The following is a 21,816-nucleotide window of genomic DNA, read 5'->3' on the forward strand; positions in this document are numbered from 1 at the left end:
ATAATTTATCTTTTTATATTCATTTGTGTTTATGATTACAGAAAGAAATATATATTTATAGCATAATAATTATTATATGTCAGTCTGAAATATGCCAGGGTGCCAAAGTAGTTTTATCTTTAATTAATTAATTTATTTTATTTTATTTTTTCCACCATTTATCCCCTCTCTGCCCTCTTCCACCCCACAATCACCACAATGTTGTCCATGTCCATGAGTTCTCTCTTTTTTTTTCTTTTTTGCTCAATATGTTCACCATCCCACCCAAGCCATCTGCTTTGTTTCCGTCTATGAGTCTGTCTCTGTTTTGCTTGGTAGTTCAGTTTGTTCATTAAGTTCCACATATGAGTGACATCATATGGTACTTGACTTTCTCTGACTGGCTTACTTCACTCAGCATAGTGTTCTCCAGGTCCATCCATGCTGTTGCTAAGAGTAAATGTTTTCCTTTTTACAGCAGAGTAGTATTCCATTGTGTCAGACTAGTTTCTTCATTTATAAGTTTTTATGTTTTCCAGTGTTTTCATATTACTTACTGCTTCTGAGAAACTTAAGTGGTGAAGGAAGTAGAGCTTGCTATTCTAAAAGTAAAGATATTATATTCTTAATTTGTTTATTTACCTTGTTTGTGATTTTAGACAATCACTTTATTTTTTTAGAATTTTTAAAAACATCTTTAATCAGAAACACAGGGATAAACTGTATCTTCTCTTATAATTCAGAGATTACAGAAACAAATTTTACTGACAAAAAGTATCCTGAATACACTAAAACATTAACTACTATACTAATTTTTCAATGAGTCATATTTCTTCCTCTATATTAACTGAACTTATCTTGAAATTTGAAGTAAGCCATTTTTTTATTTTCACATACACTTAACACAGATATTTCCTTTATTTCAATAAAATTTCTGCTGGAGAGTGATGTGGAAGGACTATTTTACTTTATAAAATTAGGAAAAAGGCATAAAGAATGAAGTCATACCTTTGCGATAATTCTAGACCCTATTTAAAGTGCTCATAGCAGGCATATGTAAAGTTAACCTATTATATATAGAATCTATTAAATTCTAATTGAAGGCTTGCTATGCAAATTGTTCCAAAATTCTTTTTCTAGGGAATCTCAGACAACAAAAGATATTAAGTGGACCTACTGTATTTAAGATATCCAATAGTCACATTATGCAATAATTTAAAAATTAATAGAAAATTGTCTACTCTAGTATTAAGACAAAATTACTGAAAACAGGAGGATTCAGTCCACAGATATCATACTTTATGAATGTATCTTTATATTAAATTTCTAAGTCAACTAAAATCTAACTCAATATTGAAAAGTCTATGATTCATCTTTGAATTTATTGAAGTATTTAAAATTGTTCAAGTCTTCCTATTATTGCTAATTCTAAAAGGATTTGAATAGTTCATTAACGAACAATTGCCAAATTCATATGTACTGCACTATTTTGGAAGGTGTTATTTCTAATGTGTTTTTTTTCTTTGTTTTTTAGGATATGGAAATAAAAATGACATTTAAGAAATAAGATAAAAAATAAGTTAGCTTCTCACATTGTCATTCATCAATGAGTATTGTCCTTGATAGAATCTATGATGGGAACCTAGTAATCTGTGTCCTCATTTATGCAGTATAATTACTACTGCAATCCCACAATCAAGAAAATTATGTTTCAACATGAGTACATTTCTTTTGATAGATATATTAGAGATTTTTTAGTAAACAATAATAGATCAGTTGCAATATTTTTGTAACTTACATCTGTAAGGAACTCAAAATGCCAGTACTTGTGTATATAAGTGAAAACTATATGAATGAGAGTCTTAAGGTCCTGCTAGTAAGGCAGCCTAAATATCAGATGTCCAATTTTACTGCATTTTCACTGACATTCTTATTAAAGAATGTGCTCCTGTAAAACAAAACAATCTATTTCCAGTATTTATTAGATATATTAATAAGCTAATGTTTATATGCTTCTTTATTTTATGAGGCTGAGTTAGTTGAGTTTTAAGTAAAACTACCATGGTTCAGTTGGAGAGAATCCTGAAGTGAAAAAGTTAAACTATTTCTCAAAAAGTTGTAACTTAAGGTTTTCAAGATTCCAGCAATAAATCCTTACATACAACATTGTGCAGTGGTTGAAGTCATTATGTCAGAACAAGAGAGGGTACATATATGGAGAAATGTGTTTTTTAAAAGAAGCTAAGATTGCAAGCAGCTTTTATTTTCCATAAACAAAATATATATAATCTAACTAGAGGCCTGGTGCACAAAATTTGTGCACTGAGGTGGGGGTTGTCCCTCAGCCCAGCCTGCACCCTCTCCAATCTGGGACCCCTCGGGGGATGTCAGACTGCCAGTTTAGGCCCAATCCCACAGGAATCAGGCCTAAAATGGTAGTCGGACATCCCTCTCACAATCCAGGACTGCTGCCTGCCTGATTGCCCCTAACCCAGTGGTTCTCAACCTTTTTAATGCTGCGACCCTTTAATACAGTTCCTCATGTTGTGGTGACCCCCAACCATAAAATTATTTTCGTTGCTACTTCATAACTATAATTTTGCAACTGTTAATCAATCATAATGTAAATATCTGTGTTTTCCGATGGTCTTAGGCTCTACAGCAGCCGTTCTCAACCTGTGGGTTGCGACAGGTTGAGAACCACTAGCAGGGTCGCCTAAGACCATCAGAAAACACAGATATTTACATTATGATTCATTAACAGTAGCAAAATTATAGTTATGAAGTAGCAATGAAAATAATTTTATGGTTGGGGGTCACCACAACATGAGGAACTGTATTAAAGGGTTGTGGCATTAGAAAGGTTGAGAACCACTGCGGCCTAACCGCTTCTGCCTACCAGCCTGATCACCCCCTAACCACTCCCCTGACCGCCTCATCATGCCTAACTGCCCTACCCTGCTGGCCCAATCACTCCCAACTGCCCTTCCCTGCCGGCCTGGTCCCCCTCAACTGCCCTCCCCTGCTGGCTAGGTTGCCCCTAACTGCCCTCCCCTGCAGTCTGGTTGCCCCCAACTGCCCTCCCCTGCTGGCCTTATCACCTACAACTGCCCTCCCCTGCCGGCCATCTTGTGGTGGCCATCTTGTGACCACATGGGGGCGGCCATCTTGTGTGAGGGTGTGATGGTCAATTTACATATTACCTCTTTATTATATAGGATGTTTGTTGCAATGTTGCCTTTTGAATATTTTTTGTATTAAAGTATAAGGAAAGTATTCCTTAATAAATCTAGAAAATAGAGGATCAATACATAGCTGAGTGACCATTTCTGATCTAGTAACTGCTTATGTTCACTCTTTAAAAAAGATCAAAATGCAAAACCCCTCTTCCCACCATTTCACCCCTCCCCATCTACTTAGAATTAAGGTGAAAGAGTATATATCCAGTTTTTATTTTTGTAGGCTAGGAATGGGAACATATGATCCTGTGGAAGCTATAATTGAGCAAGACTCTACACTCTTCTCAGGCTATTCCATTCACTCATCTCTCCTCATTGGCCACAAGGCTGACATTTAGTAAATCACGGATTCTGTGTATCACTTTGTGCTCTGGTCCGCTTGGCATTTATAATTCAAATGTATTCTCAAATCCTTAATTTGCATCTAAGAACTAATTTACTCATTAGCATATTCATCTCTACATAAATATTATTATTTACTATTTCATGTATAGTGGACATTACAAATATCCAAATTTAGGATGTTATGGCTAGGGCCTATATTTTAAGATCAGTATTATTATCATCAAGGATGTGTTATTCAAATTCTTAGGACAAGTGTGAGAGAAAGTAGATTGATTTCTAAATTACCTATAAAGGCATTGCTATATTTATATATTAAGCATCTCTCTAGGACTTCTTAGTAAATATTAATGAATATTAATTATACCTACCTTTTTTATGATTTCTCATGATCATCACTACTATTAACATCATTGTTTTCTAGAAGAAAAAGTATAAATGACTAGAAGATGATTTCTCTAATTACAACACTACAGATATTTTTAGTACAATGATATAAAGCTTATTAAAATTGTGATAGGAAGCAAAATGAAGAAACTGTTTATTTTCCTTTTAAAAAATTGTTCTAGAATGTAGCAGTTGTGATTTATGCACAGAATGGCATGTTTATTGACTGTCTGTCTGACGGTTTAAAATTATACATCTGGGTCAGGTACAGAAGACGATACTGAATGAACAGGCTTCCGCAATGCCTTGTTATGAGGCTGATCCACTCAGTGAGTGCCAGTCTTTGCCAGCTGCACTTTTACTTGTTGATCTTGCTGCAACTTGTTTAAATGATGCTTTGGGGGGAGGTTCCAGAACTTAATTTATATGTTAATGTGACATGCAGCCTTATATGTTATAGAGCTCCAGAGATGCCCATAGTAAAAAAAACAAAAAACAAAAAACAACTCTATTGCCCATTGCCCTCCTAAATCTCACCCCAGGTATTAAAATGTCAACTTCTCCTTATCAAGGTATTCCCAAATCACTTTTTTGATGAGATCCAAAGTTTTATTTTCATTTTTATATGAGGAATGTGCATGCGATTTAAGTATCTATAAGGTATTTAATGATAAAAACTATTTGAGGAAACAAGTTTGAAAGCTTAATTTTTTTTTGAAGGTAGGAAAGTTGAAGATGAAATGGATGTTTGTTTTCTTCTTTATTAAATTTATTGGGGTGCCCTTGGTGTTAATAAGATTATGTAGGTTTCAAGTGTACAAATCTATGATTCATCAGTTTATTGCATTGTGTGCTTACCACCCAAAGTCAAATCTTCTGTCACCATATACTTGATCTCCTTTACCCTTTTGTACCCTAAACGCTCTTCCTTCTAGGAATCACCATATTGTTGACTATGCTTATGAGTTTTTGCTTGTTTTTCTTATCTGTTCATTTGTTGCTTTCAGTTTTATATCCCACCTATGGGTGATATGATTCTTAACTTTTTCTTTTGCTTAGCATGTTAGATTCAAGATCCATCCATGTTGTTTCAAATGGCAGTATTTCATCTTTTCTTATTACTGACTAATATTCAATTAATTTCAGAAAAAGAAATAAAAAAATAATTTTGAAATTGCAACAAAAAGAATAAGATACTTAGGAATAAACTTAACAAAGGATGTGAAGGACCTATATACTGAAAACTACAAAGCATTAATAAACACGATTGAAAAAAACACAATGAAATGAAACTATATTCCATTTTTATGGATTGGAAAAAAATCAATATCATTAAAATGTCCATTTTACTACAAAAAATATAAAGATTTGATGCAATCAAATCAAAACTTCAAAAACCCAATGACATTTTTTTTTTAAAGAAATAGAATAAAAAATAATCAGATATTTGTTTTCTAATGTAAACTGCAGGAACTTGTATACTTTTTAAGACTCTTTAGAATTATCTTTAGAAAAACTTTTGTCAATGCTATTTAAATAACAAATCTTAGAATGATTTCACACCATTGTATTTAGAGCATTGGTAAAAATAAAAGTTATCATTAACTTCACTGTAGAGGCATATACATAAAGATTGAAAAAATAACATCTATGAAACTATGAACAATATTTTAGAATAATTTAAATGTCAACTTGAGTAGATAAATTTGCAAAATATAATTGCAATATAATTTTATTTGTTTCTTCACTTCATTTCACTCTGGTGAGATATTTCAAGATGTCCGAAGGGTTCTTGAATGACAAATGCACCTAAATGTTATGAATAAAACTTGAAAAGCCACTAGATCCAGATTGTGTATTGTTCCTCACCCAAGAACACTATATATGTTAAATATATTACTTTAAGTTTATTCAAATATTACTAGCTGTACTTCACTAATAAATTGGCAGTTCTTTAAGATGATAAAATGAAGATAATTTTTTTCAAAAATGGCACAAAGATGTGGTGTCTTATCTATTTTATGTTTTTATATATATATATATATATTCACTAAGAAATAATATAGAATAAAATAGGTTTTATTTTTATACCAAAATATATATAGACTTATTAAACATCCTTGAATGTATACCAAGGACCAATCCTCATTAGTACATGTCAACTGGACATTTCATTTAGACACTTAGTAACTTTCAACCAATGTAATGAAAATATTTTGTCAATCTATCACTTTGGCTATATTTTCTTTATACAGAAATAAATGAAAATTTTGTATTTCATAAACTCAATTTTGTGATGAGAGCTTATAAATAGTAAATTCATAGCCTGGGAGCTTCACTAAAATAATTTAAATATTTTCATTTTAGTCAGTTATTTTAATATCATATGGTTAATTATGTAACATATCTAATCTATTGAGTTTGAATGCCAATGAATATGTCTATAAAATAAATCTATGATAAATAAGAGCATAAGTTTCAAAAGAATTCAACCAGATGTACTAGATGGTATTAACTAAATTGATGGAAATAGATGGGTTGACAGGAGAGAACCCAAGAAGTTCATGCAGAGGACCTACTGGCATAAATGAAGAAAGGAGCAAAAAACATCAAAAAGTAGTTAGGGGTTTCAATCATGAATGCTTAAAATCTAAGGAAAAGTCATTGGATTTAGATGTGAATATGTCATTAGTGAAACTTTGCAGGACAGATTTTTGTAGGTACTAGAAGCAGGTCAGAAGAACTCAAACCAGGGAGTATATGACAAACAACAACAACAAGATTGAGATTTGGAGGGTGGAGCTGAGAGAGAGTGCAGGTTGTGGTCAATTTGATGGTGATCTGAGGGGATGTGAGTGGAAATGAGCTAGTGTAGCAACTAATGATTCCAAAGGAAGAGAAAAAATAAAATGATAGAGTAAGGAGCTGAGGGTGGGAGACTAATGAATCAGGCATGTTTTGAGCTGTTCATCCTGAAAAAATTAGTCAGTGACTTCTGAGCTGGCAAAATAAATAAATAAATAAATAAATAAATAAATAAATAAATAAATAAATAAATAACAGAGAAAGTGGAATAGAAACATGTCTGCTGTTAGGTGTATGTTGAAGAGAAGTTAAAATGAGTTGGATAGATTCAGACTTCTCAGTAAAAATATTACAAAGAGTGAGAGAGAGCTATTGGCTAGAGTAATGTGACCAAAAAAGAGTATTGGTGTTATTTCACACTATTAGTGTGAAAATCAGTTAGGGTTGCAATCATTTCAATTGTGTTTCATGTTTCCGGCTTGATGTGATTCACCCGTTGGAGATGGGGCTAATTGTAGCTTACTCTGTTCCAGGCGGTGTGGTTACAGCAAGGCAAAACAAGACCCAGAAGAGGAAAAGATGCATTTTCATAACGGGCACAGTAAGCAAATTGCAAAAACTCAAAACGTACACAATGTCAGGGACAGATTATTATTATGGTATTGTGTGTGGGTTCTTTTTTCCAGACAAGATTTCTATTAACTGACCAAAATATTGGTTTAAAAATGTGTTTTGTTACATTTCTGTAAAGCATATACAGTAAATGTGGGGCATTGTGGCTGATTCTAAGCAACAGAAAGATCGTTCGCTCAATTCTTTAAAGCATACTTTGATTATAATCATTAAAATAAAAACTCTTTGCTTAATATAAAGCTATTATTTTTCAAACCAAATATCTAAGCTAATTCTAAATGCTAGCAATACATTCAATAGAAATCTGTTTTTAAATCACACCACCAGATTACAGTAATGAAATTCCTCAGTATTTTTTTTTTTTTCGCGGCATTATAACAGGACTTTTCCTGAGCAGATCCTGTGGCAGCAACCTTGGCTCCAATGACTTGAATAATTCTATATTTTTAAGAAATGCAAAAAATCAAGTTTTAACAATGAGCTTTAAGAATTAGTAAATGGTTTCTAATTAATGGTATTTTAATATGTTCCTTTTGTCATTAACATTGCAGCATGAGTTGTTTCATCAAGTAAATGACAAAAGGGTTTCTTTTATTTTTGTTGCTATTCTGTGCCCATAAAAGCCAGTCATTAAAGCCATAAGTCATGCTGTAAAGCATTGAGTCCATTTTCATAACATTGAGATTAATCTTACTTATCCTAAAAAACAACAACACTGTGAGGCAGATGTTGGTAGCTTTTAAATATGATGAAACTGAGGCTCATGGAACATAACAGTCTGTGCAGTAACAGGTAGAGTGAGAAATTGAGCATCTCTTTGTCTTTTGACATTTCTGTAAGTCGTATTGACAAAGCACCTGAAAATGTATTTTAAATTATTTTTTGTAAAACCAAAATCAGTCATCTCTGATGATAATTTAAGTGGGACTCAGACTAACAAACGAACAAGTAAACCACTAACATTCTATTGTCCCCTTTAGTAAATGAAACTGTCTTTATTTGTCTCAGAGACTAACTCTGTAAAACATTGGTGTTGAATGATGTATTTACTCATATACATCACCATGTTTACATTTCTGGTACATGCCAACTATTCAGATTTCAAAATTATAATTGTGACATAGCTGAACAAATGACTCCTATAATTCAGGAGAGGCTCTGTTCTTATAACTCATACACTTATAGGGATTAGGGATTTAAGCCACAGTTGCATGTTAATAACATGTATCATTTCACTCATCCAGCACAAGCACTTGTATTTTAATGCCCGTTTATTTTCACAGTTAAACTGCCAGGAGTAAGAACTTATATCGATCCACATACCTATGAGGATCCCAATCAAGCTGTCCATGAATTTGCCAAGGAGATAGAAGCTTCATGCATCACCATTGAAAGAGTTATTGGAGCAGGTATCACAGTGTGTTTAAGTCAGACTTTTAACTTGTGTTTAATGATAAGATTTAACATAGAATGTAATATGTCATTGTTCTGATCTAATACTGATTTTTTTTTATTTTAAGTATGTTTTTATTGACTTTAGAGAGAGAGATAGAGAGAGATAGAAACATGGATGAGAGAGAAAGATCAACATAGATTGGCTGCCTCCTTCACACCCCCTGCTGGGCATGTGCACTGACCAGGAATGGAACCAGAGACCTCTTGGTGCATGAGTGGATGCCCAACCACTGACCCACACTTGCCAGGCTAACACATAATGTTTTTGATCTTTTGTAACTGACTCACTTTCAAAGTGGCATATAATTAATCATATTTTAATGCTACCTTCTGTGTAGCTCACATTTCAATCAGCAAGTCTAGCTTATGAAATAAAAAAAAATAAACCAGCAATATATTCAAACATAGTGTTTTACCATCTACTGTTTATTTTTATGCATATTCATATATACATTGTAATGATGGAAATATTTACATAATTCAAGCACACAGTTATTCTATTTATGAACATTTATTCCTTACAATTGTTTTCCTAAAAAAAGATTTGTCCTGCTATAATCTTTTGTCCCTTTCTCTTCTCATTAATGGCACTACTAGATTAGAAAAAAAAAGGAAGAACGAAATTATTTAAGTCAGTTGCATTTAATTTTGTTGTAACATTTCCATTAAGGTTTTTGTTGGTGAGATGGATGAAACTAATAACCCCAATAGTGTTTTATGATCACTTATAGATGATTGTTCCCAGTGCACCATTTATTTCTATTAATGTTGGTAACCAAGTTTGGACTCCCCTGTTAACTCTGTTTCATCTATACCTTGATATTCTGAGTGCTTTATATTATTACTAGAGACCCGGTGCACAAAATTCGTGCACGGATAGGGTCCCTAGGCCTGGCCGGCGATAAGGCCCGATATGTGGGGTGACTGGAGGGGTGGTCAGGGGGACCCTGCTGGCACACACCTTGGCTGGCCTGGGGCCTGTGGGCTGGGGACAGCTCCTGCGTTGAGAATCTGCCCCCTGTTCCACCGGTCGATCTGCTGTTCAGTTGATTTGAATAATAGGCTATTATTATATAGGGTTAGATTAAGGATTTCAAATGATTTTGTGTACTTTTTTCTATTTTTGTCATAAGGTGAATTTGGTGAAGTTTGTAGTGGACGTTTGAAACTTCCAGGAAAAAGAGAATTACCTGTGGCAATCAAAACCCTTAAAGTAGGCTATACTGAAAAGCAACGTAGAGATTTCCTGGGTGAAGCAAGTATCATGGGGCAGTTTGATCATCCTAACATCATTCACTTAGAAGGTGTAGTGACCAAAAGTAAGTACAACCGCAAATTATGCATGCATGTGTGTATGTATCATGAATATCTGGGTTTCTTCTATTAGCTTATTATTAATTTCAGGGTCGAGCCATAGTAATGTTATTAATAATTTCTCTAATATAAGAAGTAATTGTCCTGTATTTTAGTAGATTCTGGTCAAAGCTGATCTTCAATGAACCTGAATTTCTATTTATGTTTTCAATACATATGTATTAACTCATTTACTATTAATTCAGCACCAGAGAAAATGTATCCAGATAAAAGAAGCAGTAAAGGTACATTTTTTTTTCTCCTGGCTCTTTCACTTTTTATTCTAATGAAATATTAACTTCAAATTTTTTATTGAGGCATTGACGTTTAACATTTAATAGAATTACTATAACCATAGGTGCCCTGCTTTTTTCAGAACCTTTTAAGTAGGTTTTATAGCCAGATGTGTTTTTTTATTCAATCTTTTTTCCCATTGGGGTATTTTAATAGTTCTAGGGAAAGCAACAGTCTCAGAAGACGGTGAAAGTTCCTTAAGAATAATTATTTTGTTAAAGCAAAGCAGATTTATACAAAGGAATATTTAGAAATTTCACATCTCTTTTAAATTTGTATGAGTGTCTTGTAAATGTAGTTTTGTGGTGAACTTCCCAATATAAAGATTTCAAATAATTTTTTAGTCAGCCAATAAAGTATTTATATGGCACGTAACTGAGGCCTTTATGTTCTTTTAACCTATTTTTTCTTTGCCGATTGTATTTATTCTCATTTCTTTCTTTATCATTCATGCCCTACATATCACTTACTAAATCATCTAAAAATTGTGGCAGAGAACATTATTTGGACTTTCTTTCAATCATTTGTTCAATTTCCAGTTCCTATTAATCAAGTTTTAAATTATGTGTAATACTTTAAACAATAAAATAAATTATATATGTCAAATACGCACACAAGCAATGTGTATTTAATAAATGTTCTCAACTGACAAATTTTAATTAATAAGATATCCATTTACTCCATGTAGCTTTTAAAAAATGGAAAAACAAAACAAAACAACACAAATTTTTATATAACAAGTTAATGCCCAAATCATAATTCAGTCACAATGGTTCACAGATAAGACTGCAAACACCTTCTCACAAGTTTGAGCAAAAGACCACAGCAGAAGTATCATGGTGATGATTGGATGAACTTTAAAAAATTTTTTTTTTTAATTTTATTATTATTATTTTTAATTATTTTAAATTTTATTGGGGTGACATTAGTCAACATAAACATATAGGTTTCATGTGTGGATTACTAATTTACAAAATCCTTATGTAGGACCATGTACCCACCACCCAAAGTCAAATCTCCTGTCACCTCATATTAGGACCCCTTTCTTCCCCCACCCCCTTCCCTCTGGCAACCACCATGCTGCTGTTTGTGTACATAAGTTTCAGTTTTATATTCCATATATGAGTTAAATCATATAGTTCTTAGCTTTCTCTGTTTGACTTATTTCACTTCGCATAATGTTCTCAAGGTCCATCCATGTTGTTGTAAAAGACACTATTTCATCCTTTCTTATGGCTGTGTAGTACTCCATTGTGTATATACAGTATACCACATCTTTATCCAGTCCTCTATAGTAGGAAACTTTGGCTATTTCCAACTCTTGGCCACCATGAATAATGCTGCAATGAGTATAGGGGTGCATATATCTTTGTGTATAAATGATTTCGAGTTTTTCAGGTATATACCCAGGAGTGGGATTATAATTTTCAGTACATAGTTCTTTTCATTTGTTGTTAAGTTTATTCCTAGGTATTTTATTCTTTTGATTGAACTTTTGAATAAGCCTGTATTGCTATGAGAATGTTTGACCCCATGTTTCCTAGAGACACACATCTCCAGTAAGAATGTCCTAGAGGAGTGTCACATAGGAATAAAATAATCTGCAAGACATGTGGTTTTCTTCAAAATTTAGATGTTTCCTACTCTATTGAGTATTCACCCATACATCATTACCCCCTTGGCAGCAACTCAGAGAGTGTATTGCTGGATTAAGAAGAGCACCCTGAAGTCTGATAGAAACAAACAAGTTGCTAAAGAAAGGTCGGGGCAGGGTCAACAGAGAGGCAGGTAGGGGTCAAGTACTATTACTTTTTGAAAGAAATAAAATAAAAAATATTTTATGAGTTTATACAGTGTTAATGAATAGGCAGGAATATATGAAATAAACAACAGGTCCACAGATACAATAAAATGAAAGTACATTTTGAATTTCACTATAGTTCATCTGATAGACTATATTCTATCAAGGGGATGACCTTGAAAGGATATCAGTGATAGCATAGGGTGCTAGATAACATAGGAACAAGAATCATAGTAACTACTGAGTAATGTTATTTCCTATGCAGAAATGGTCTTATCTAATATAAAATAGTGTTCTGAAGGATAGTCATAGTATAATAGCATGCAAATATTTGAAAAGTTTCATGTCTTCATTTCAGCTTTAATATGATTGCTAAATTTAACTTCATCAAAATAAATGCAGACCATGACTTCCTACTACCCAGGGTAAATGTAAAACTCCTTAGGCAACCAATCTACCTTCTGTAATAAGTTAATGTAATGTTTTGAACTGTGCCAGATTACTATTACTACAATGTAGACAATACTGTGTAATGGTCAGGAACATGGACTATGGATCTAGCCATCTGATCTTATTTTGGTTCTACCATAACTACTTATGTGACTGCACAAGTTAGTTAAACATTCAGCAACCTTGGTTTCTTCATCGAGGACATGGATTAAGAATATCTCCTAGTCATGTTGTAAACATGACATGAACACAGGTAAAATTCAGTATGGGCATGGCACAGAGTACGTACTTAATTATTATATAACTAGAGGCCCCGTGCACAAATGTTTGCACAGGTGGCGTCCCTCGGCCTGGCCAGCGATCAGGGCCTATTGGTGCCCATCTCACACAATCTTGATCAGGACTGGCCGGCTGGGGGAGGGAACATGGGAGGTTGGCCTCATTTAGATATTTAAATGGATATGGAGAAGTTCAGAGCATAGTAAAAAAGATAAATGCAAAAGTAATAATCTATATATATAAAAGCCTAAGCGACCATTATGACCTAATGACCAGAGGACCTGCCGATAACTATGTCACACACTGACTACCAGGGGGCAGATGCTCAGAGCTGCCCCCTAGTGGTCAGTGCGTCGCCAAAGCCAACTTCCTGCAGCCGGCCAACGTCCTGCGGTCCCGCTCCCTCAGCCAGCCAGCCGGTCCTGATCGGCCCCGATTGGGACTGGGTTGAGTCAGTCCCGATGGGCCCTGATCACTGGCCAGGCCGAGAGACACTACCTGTGCACGAATTCGTGCACGGGGTCCCCCTTTCTCTCTCTCTCTCTATCTCTCTCTCTCTATCTCTCTCTCTCTCTCTCTATATATATATATATACACACACATATGTCTATATATATATACACACACATATATACACATATGTACAATATGTATATTTATACATATATCTGTATATATGATACATTTATATATGTATATCTGTATACATATATATAATACATTTATATATGTATGTATATACTAGAGGCCTGGTACACGAAATTTGTGCATGAGGGGGGTGTCCCTCAGCCCAGCCAGCACCGTCTCCAATCTGGGACCCATCGAGGGATGTCCAACTGCCCATTTAGGCCTGATCCAGGTAGGATCCAGGTAGGATCCAGGTAGGATCGGGCCTTAATGGGCAGTTGGACATCCCTCTCACAATCCAGGACTACTGGCTCCCAAATGCTCGCCTGCCTGCCTTCCTGATTCCCCCTAACTGCTTCTGCCTGCCAGCCTGATCACCCCCTAACCACTGCCCTGCCAGCCTGATTGATGACTAACTGCTCCCCAGCAAGCCTGTTTGCCCCCAACTGCCCTCCCCTGCAGGCCTGGTCACCCCTAACTGCCCTCCCCCGCAGGCCTGGTCTCCCCCAACTGCCCTTCCCTGCAGGTCCGGTTGCCCCCAACTTCACTCCTCTGCTGGCCTGGTCACCCCTAACTGCCCTCCCTTGCAGGCTTGATCGCCCCCAACTGCCCTCCCTTGCAGATATGGTCCCTCCCAACTACCCTCCTCTGTTGGCCATCTTGTGTCCACATGGGAGCAGTCATCTTTGACCACATGGGGGCAGCCATCTTGTGTGTTGGAGTGACGGTCAATTTGCATACTACTCTTTTATTAGATAGGATAGAGGCCTGGGCATGGGTGGGGGACAGCTGGTTTGCCCTGAAGGGTGTCCTGGATCAGGGTGGGGGTTCCCGTGGGGCAGCCTGGGCGAGGGGCCTGTGTTGGTTTGCAGGCATGCCATGCCCCCCAGCGACCCAAGGGGAGGCTCTGGTATCTGGGATTTATTTATCTTTTACGATTGAAACTTTGTAGTCTTGGGCAGAGCTAAGCCTCCTGATCGCTCCGTGGCCACAGCCATTTTTGTTGGGATTTATTTATCTTCTATAATTGAAACTTTGTAGCCTTGAGTGGAGGAGGCCAAGGCTGGCCAGGGCAGGCAGAAAGCTTGGCTTCCTCCATCTCAAGCCTCCTGTTCTCTCCAGCTCCGTGGCTGCCGCCATTTTTGTTGGGATTTATTTATCTTCTATAATTGAAACTTTGTAGCCTTGAGCAGAGGACTGGGCCCGCCAGGGCAGGTGGAAAGCTTGGCTTCCTCCATTGCCGGGAAAACTCAAGCCTCTTGCTCTCTCCGTGGCTGCAGCCATCTTGGTTGGGTTAATTTGCATACTCGCTCCTGATTGGCTGGTGGGCATGGCTTGTGGGTGTGGCGGATGTACAGTTAATTTGCATATTACTCTTTTATTAGATAGGATGCTTTTTTTCTATTGATTTCAGAGAGGAAGGGAGAAGGAGAAAGAGATAGAAATATCAATAATGAGAGAGAATCATTGACCGGCTGGCTGCTTCCTGCAAGCCCCACACTGGGGATGGAGCCCACAACCTGGGCATATACCCTGACAGGAATTGAATTGTGACTTCCTAGTGCATAGGTTGATGCTCAACCATTGAGCCACACGAGCTGGGCTATCTCCATCTTTTTAAATGAATGTATCAGATATTAGTCGGCAACATTCAAAATTTATTAGAACTAATATTCACCTATTTTTATAGAGTCCTGATTTATTATTGAACTTATGTGAATGGAACATGACTGAGATAAACTAAGAGAGCTAAACTTCTCAGAGAAAAACAACTGAATTTATCACATGCATTATATGCACATGAAACCTTTATTTATAGAAGCAAGTATTAATATCAATAAGTGATACCTAAATTCTGCAAATGCTAGTCTATAATAGTACGTACTGTGGTTGAAAAAGTGGTTTTTAAATGTCCCATCTCCTAACCAATTATCCTAGTTGATGTTTCTTCCATGAGGTTACACATATAAGTAAAACAAAATGTAAATATTTTAAATATGTCTCTGTCTTTAATTTGTGTTCTATGTGAATTAAAATTGTATTTCCCCTTAATGAATGCAGCTCTTGATGTTCAACTTAGGAAGTTTTCAACTTGTTTTTAATTTATTATATTGCAACTCACTTAATTTGTGTCCTTAATTTCATGCTTTCTGATCTGATGCTAATTTATTCAACAATTATTTTCAACCTGCAGCACACAGATAATGAGACATAAGTACAACTGAATCTTGTGATTTTTCTGATTGGAGCTGAGATAGGGAGTCTGAAGTAACACTCCAATGTATGGTGCCATCATGAACCTTCATCTTTTCTGTATAACTGGCCTATGCACCAGAACCATGGGCCCTCATTCAGATTCCTTCTCTGTTTTGTTGTTAAACAGGACCCATCATAAATAGATACATATTCAAGAGAGGCTTCATGACACCCGATATAAAAAACCCACAGGTCCTGGCTTAATTGACTCATTGGCAATGCAAGATGCTTTAATGTAAGATCCACAGTGCCAGCTTTTACAATGTGAAAAGATTCAGGAATAAAATTAAAAGGAGAAAAAGTATAATTTTCCATTGCAGCATCCTTAGTTTAAGATTTTTCCTCACCTATGGAAATTATTATCAAAATTAATTGAATGAATATTTCTATTGGATCTTAAATTATTCATTGTTATATTTCTTAATCTGAGATAATATAAAAATAAACAGTTCTGTATAATTAATAAATAAAAACATTAGAGGAACATTTTATAATTTTTTAATTATCTTTCAAATATAGTATTTCATTCTCATAAAGTTACTTTTGTTTTCCAGGCCCTTATTACATATTTCCCAGGGCTATCTCAGCAGTTTACAACTAGTCTTTCCATTTTGGTATTTTCCTGCGTTGGTTCATTCCACACCTACTGTTCTCAGGTAGATTTTACTAGATCACTGCTCTCCTCTCATCACCAAACAAGCTAATAAATGGAACAAAATACAGACAAGGGTTGGCAAAAGTAGGATGACAGTTGTGAGTATATGAAACACAGATTTTATTCTTTTTTTTAAATATATTTTATTGATTTTTACAGAGAGGAAGGGAGAGGGATAGAGAGTTAGAAACATCAATGAGAGAGAAACATCAATCAGCTGCCTCCTGCACACCCCCTACTGGGGATGTGCCTGCAACCAAGGGACACGCTCTTAACCGGAATCGAACCTGGGACCCTTCAGTTCGCAGGCCGACACTCTATCCACTGAGCCAAACTGGTTAGGGCAGATTTTATTGTATTATTTAATTATTAATTGTATTATGTATTTGTGTTATTTGTCTTATTATTGTCACTGTTTTGTATACTTACTTAGGATTTATCTTTTAGGTAATGATGGCTGTCATTTAACCTATTTCTGTTCAACCCTGTATACTTTAATTGTTAACCTGATATACTTTGGCTATATCTCCACTTCCTTTCCAGAAGTGTTCCTGTGTGTTCTTATACATTGCTCCACATGGGCAGCATTTCACATGTTTGTTGAATGAATGAGTTCTTAGTTAGAGGCAATCTTATAAACTCTAGTTAAATTTCTCACACTATACATTATATCATAATTATAACTCTACATGTTTTATAATATTTGCTACACAATAAGCTTCTTAAAACTAATATATGTTTATAATTCCCCCACACCCGATGTCTATCACAGGACCAGATACATTAAATAATTTTAAAAGACCATAAATTATATTAAATGAGTGAATGACTAAATTAAAATTATGTATTTAAAACCAATTAGAATAATATAGATTTTTATTTTAATTTTTAAAACTTTATTCTATAACTAGAGGCCCAGTGCATGAAATTTGTTCACTGGGGGTGGGGGGTATACCTCAGCCCAGCCTCCTGTACCCTCTCCAATCTGGGACCACTCAGGGGATGTCCAACTGCCGGTTTAGGCCCAGTCCCAACTGACAGTCGGACATCGCTCTCACAATCCAGGACCGCTGGCTCCTAACCACTGGCCTGCCTGCCTGCCTGATTGCCCCTAAACTGCTTCTGCCTGCCAACCTGATCACCCCTAACCACGCCCCTGATGGCCTGATTGACACCTAACTGCTCCCCTGCTGGCCTAATCACTTCCAACTGCCCTCCCCTAACGGCCTGATCATCCCCAACTGCCCTCCCCTGCAGGCCTGGTCACCCCCAACTGCTCTACCTGCCGGCTGTCTTGTGACAATGTGGGGGCAGCCATATTGTGGTGGCCATCTTATGATAACATGGGGGCAGCCATCTTGTGACAACGTGGGGGCGGCCATATTGTGACGTGAGGATGTGAGGGTCATTTTGCATATTACTTCTTTATTATATAGAATACCATAGGTGTTTTAGAAAACAATTAAAATCTATACAAAGGAACTTGCCTGAGAATCTTTTTACAGAATCTTGTATATAAGTTATTACTATTACTTACCATTAACATTACTTTAATAATTTACTAAATTTAATGCTCTTTCTATATTACTCCTTTAATCTGCACAGTAATGCTATCTTGTGGACACTAGTATTTGTTCTCATCTTACAGATGTGAAAAATTAACTTTAAAGAGGTTAAATACCTTATCCAATGTCATAAAACTAAGCATAAGATAATGCCAGACTTTAGAACAATTCCATATTACTCCAAAACCCAAACTCTTAAACAGTGTGCATTGCCAACCTCATGTAATTCAGTATACACTTGAGAAGAAATATTTATTTATTCATTCAAAAAGTGGTAATTGGTCACCTAATACATGTTTATTCCTATTAATCAGTGGGATCCAGGAGAGATGAAGCAGCCTGAGTGTCTGACTTATGGAGCTTATCTTTGGGTGGGGGAGACATAAACTGAATAAACATATGCACTTACATTATATGAAATGGAGACACTAAAGCTAAGCTAGGATATTAGGGATTGGTTCTATCAAGGGTTGGTGGTTTCTATTTTCCTTAGAGAAATACCTCTCTGAAAAGGCTTGAATAAAGTGAAGGGGCAGACCTGTGGGAACCACACCAGGGTCCCCGGATAGTCAAGGCCAATGGGAGCACAGAGGCCTAGTTGTCAATACACCAGAATGGCCAAGGTCACTCTGAGCATGAGCCTAATTGGGGTGCCCAAGGCCAAGATACCACAAGCAGGTGCAAGTACACACGGAACACTGTGCCCTTCTATAACTCCAATGATTGATGTCACTGTTAGCAACTAGCCTTCTTTATCTCTGGGGTAATATACAGGTTACTGACTAGAAGGAGTCTGTGTGTGAAGAAGTCTGCTAGAGAGAGCAGCTGGGCAGAGCAGAGAGAGAACTCAGGAGAAGTAGAGGCAGCAGACACAGAGAATGTAGCTCTTATGTGTGTTTTAAAGTTATTTTCATTATTAATAAAACAAAACAATCAGATTTGATAATTCTTAGAGTCCTCACCTCCTCTGAAAAGTCTATAATTTCTGATTCCATAACTAATTATTATCCATTTACACTAATGTCAGAACACTTCGAATCCATTTTTAATATGAGAAATGAATATGTAATGGAAAAGTTTATACCAATGTAAACAATATGAAATAAAAGAGAAAAATATGTAAAGTTTGGAATTTCTACCTATGGTGTTTTTATGCTCCTTTTTCAGTATAGGCTTTAGATTGTATCATATTTCCCAAATTTTAAAATTATATAAATATATATGTATATATATAAATATATATGTGTATATATATATATATATGAGTATATACGTTTATACATATATGTGTGTATATATGTATGTATGTGTATATATAGATAGATAGATAGATATAGATATAGATATAGATATAGATATAGATATAGATATAGATTACCTTCTTAAAGTGTTAACCAATAAAAAAGGACCATAATTGAATGAAAATATCTGAGTATCATTCTAACTGTCCCATACTTTGCCTCCCTCCACCTTATAAACATTACCTGTTTCTATTATAAGCACAAGATCCCATTTTGTGGTTGGCTATTAACCATGAATAATTGAATCATGATATTTGCATTACCCCATGTTTACTTTGGGAGAATAATAAAAGTAATTTCAAACTGCTACAAGTGTTAGTATATTATATGGTATACAACCCAAATAGAATGACATAGTGAAATAAGACTATACAGTGGATACACAAGTATAAGCACAGGCTTATTTTTAATTATTTATAAATCCTGTAAAATGTTTCATAGCAAACCCCAGTGACAATTATTTTCCAGTGATTCATGAAGCTTCTAAATCAAATGCTCCCTTATGTCCTAAGTGGTGTCATGTGTTTGTTGGTGAGTTAATAGTTTCAGAAAAGGGAGTGATATCAATGCAAATAAAATAATAAGCCAAGATTTAGCTGCAACTCTTGTGATATGGTCTAGTTCAGTGTTTCTCAAAATGTAACGTGCCTCGGAGGGTATTGTTAACATGCATAATCTGTTTCAATAGATAGGATCGGGCACTGACATTTGGTTTTTCTAACAAGCTCCCAGCTGATAACTGTGCTACTCGTCAGGGACCATAGTCTGAAAATCAAGAGTAGATCTACATCAACCTTCCCCAAAGTTTGTTTCACCTAACTCTGAGATCTTATGGGAAAGGATTAAGTTACCAAAAGTGGCGCCCTCTCTCCTCTCTTGGGTTTGTGATGGACATTGGCACCAAAAATCATGTACTAGGTAAACAAACTCAGTTTTTAAATTGTGATAGAAAAAACACACACACATATGAAATCCACCCTCTTAAATTTTTAAGTGCCCAGTACAGTATTATTTATAAGCACATTATATAGTTTTTATAAGTTTCCATACTGAATAACTGAATGTATTTTTTGATATCACTTTTATAGAATTTTGATAACAATTGAAACTCCTTTCTTTCTCACCCCTTTCTTATTTCTGCTTCTATGACTTTGATTACTATGGATATCTCATATAAGTAGAATCTGAAACCATTTCACTATAGAACACGTCGGAACACTCTCAGCATATATATGTAATGACTAGAGGCCTGGTGCATGAAATTCGTGCATGGGGGGGGGGGTCCCTCAGCCTGGCACCCTCTCCAATCCGGGACCCCTTGGAGGATATCCAAATGCTGGTTTAGGCCTGATCCCACAGGCAACCCTTTCACAATCCGGGACTTCTGGCTCCTAACCACTCGCCTGCCTGCCGGCCTGATCACCCACCCCTAACTGCCCTCCCCTGCTGGCCTGATTGCCCCTAACTGCCTCTGCCTCAGCCCCATGGCTCTTTCCGGAAGGATGTCTGGAAGATGTCCTGTCTAATTAGCATATTACCTTTTTATTAGTATAGATCATAAATGTAAGAACATATTATTTATTGAAAGAAGCTGAATTCCCACCAGATCTGCCATCAGTGGTTGAATAGTTTGGTATGACATAGTCATGATTACCAAGCTTGTATTAATACAAAAGAGTAAATATTCATGAGATGTAAAGATAAAATTTCAAATTAAAATAAATATTTCGAAATTATAGGCATAGTATGGAGGAAAGGAAAACAGCTTTTATAGTCAAATGGACATAAATTTGATTCCCAATTTTGTTTCTTACACAAGTTGCTCTAATCAGCCAAAGCAATATATTGAATCTTTCTAAATTTTACTTTTCTTTCTTTGAAAAATGTCTTTTGTCATATCATTTTTATAGAATTTTGATAACAATTGAAATTATTATGTATTGCAAAGAGTAGCCAATAAGTCAATAAATTATAGCTTTTTATAATTATCAATAATGAACATGAATTCCACAGATAACATGTTTTTATTACTACTTAGACTCTGCCTAGGCTGGGTCTCCAGTAAATGATATACAGTAATATAAAAGCTCTGGTCTGTGATTAAAATCATGTTTTGACATGCTTTATGAGCTCTCTTTATATGAATTTTTGATAATATGCTTTCAAAATTATTGGCAGATCTACTCTTTGTCTGTATTTCAAGCTGGGTAATGGAAAATGATTTATACAATTTTATTGAATTTACAAGGACTAGAGTAAGCCATGCTAATTATTGCTATGTCATTCTTGCAGGCTAGCAGGAACTGAGACAAAACATAAGCCAAACTAAATATAATTAGCATTAAAATGACTCAAGCATGAAATATAATCAAACGGGTCCTGAAGTGTCTTAGTT

The 21,816-nt window shown here is 35.5% G+C and overlaps 1 protein-coding gene across 15 annotated transcripts in view; it reads left to right on the plus strand.

The window, feature by feature from the left end:
* The window catches only part of EPHA5 (EPH receptor A5), a 355,448-nt gene that overhangs the window by 297,774 nt on the left and 35,858 nt on the right, over positions 1–21,816 (plus strand). For all 15 annotated transcript variants that reach the window (XM_080661231.1, XM_080661239.1, XM_080661238.1 and 12 more), the window contains 3 exons: positions 7,286–7,353; positions 8,669–8,794; positions 9,974–10,159. In XM_080661231.1, coding sequence (XP_080517357.1) covers positions 7,286–7,353; positions 8,669–8,794; positions 9,974–10,159 — 380 coding nt within the window. The remainder of the gene's footprint in view (positions 1–7,285; positions 7,354–8,668; positions 8,795–9,973; positions 10,160–21,816) is intronic.

The sequence above is a fragment of the Plecotus auritus genome (genome assembly GCF_963455305.1).
Source record: "Plecotus auritus genome assembly, chromosome: 1".
NCBI classification, from domain to species: Eukaryota; Metazoa; Chordata; class Mammalia; order Chiroptera; family Vespertilionidae; genus Plecotus; species Plecotus auritus.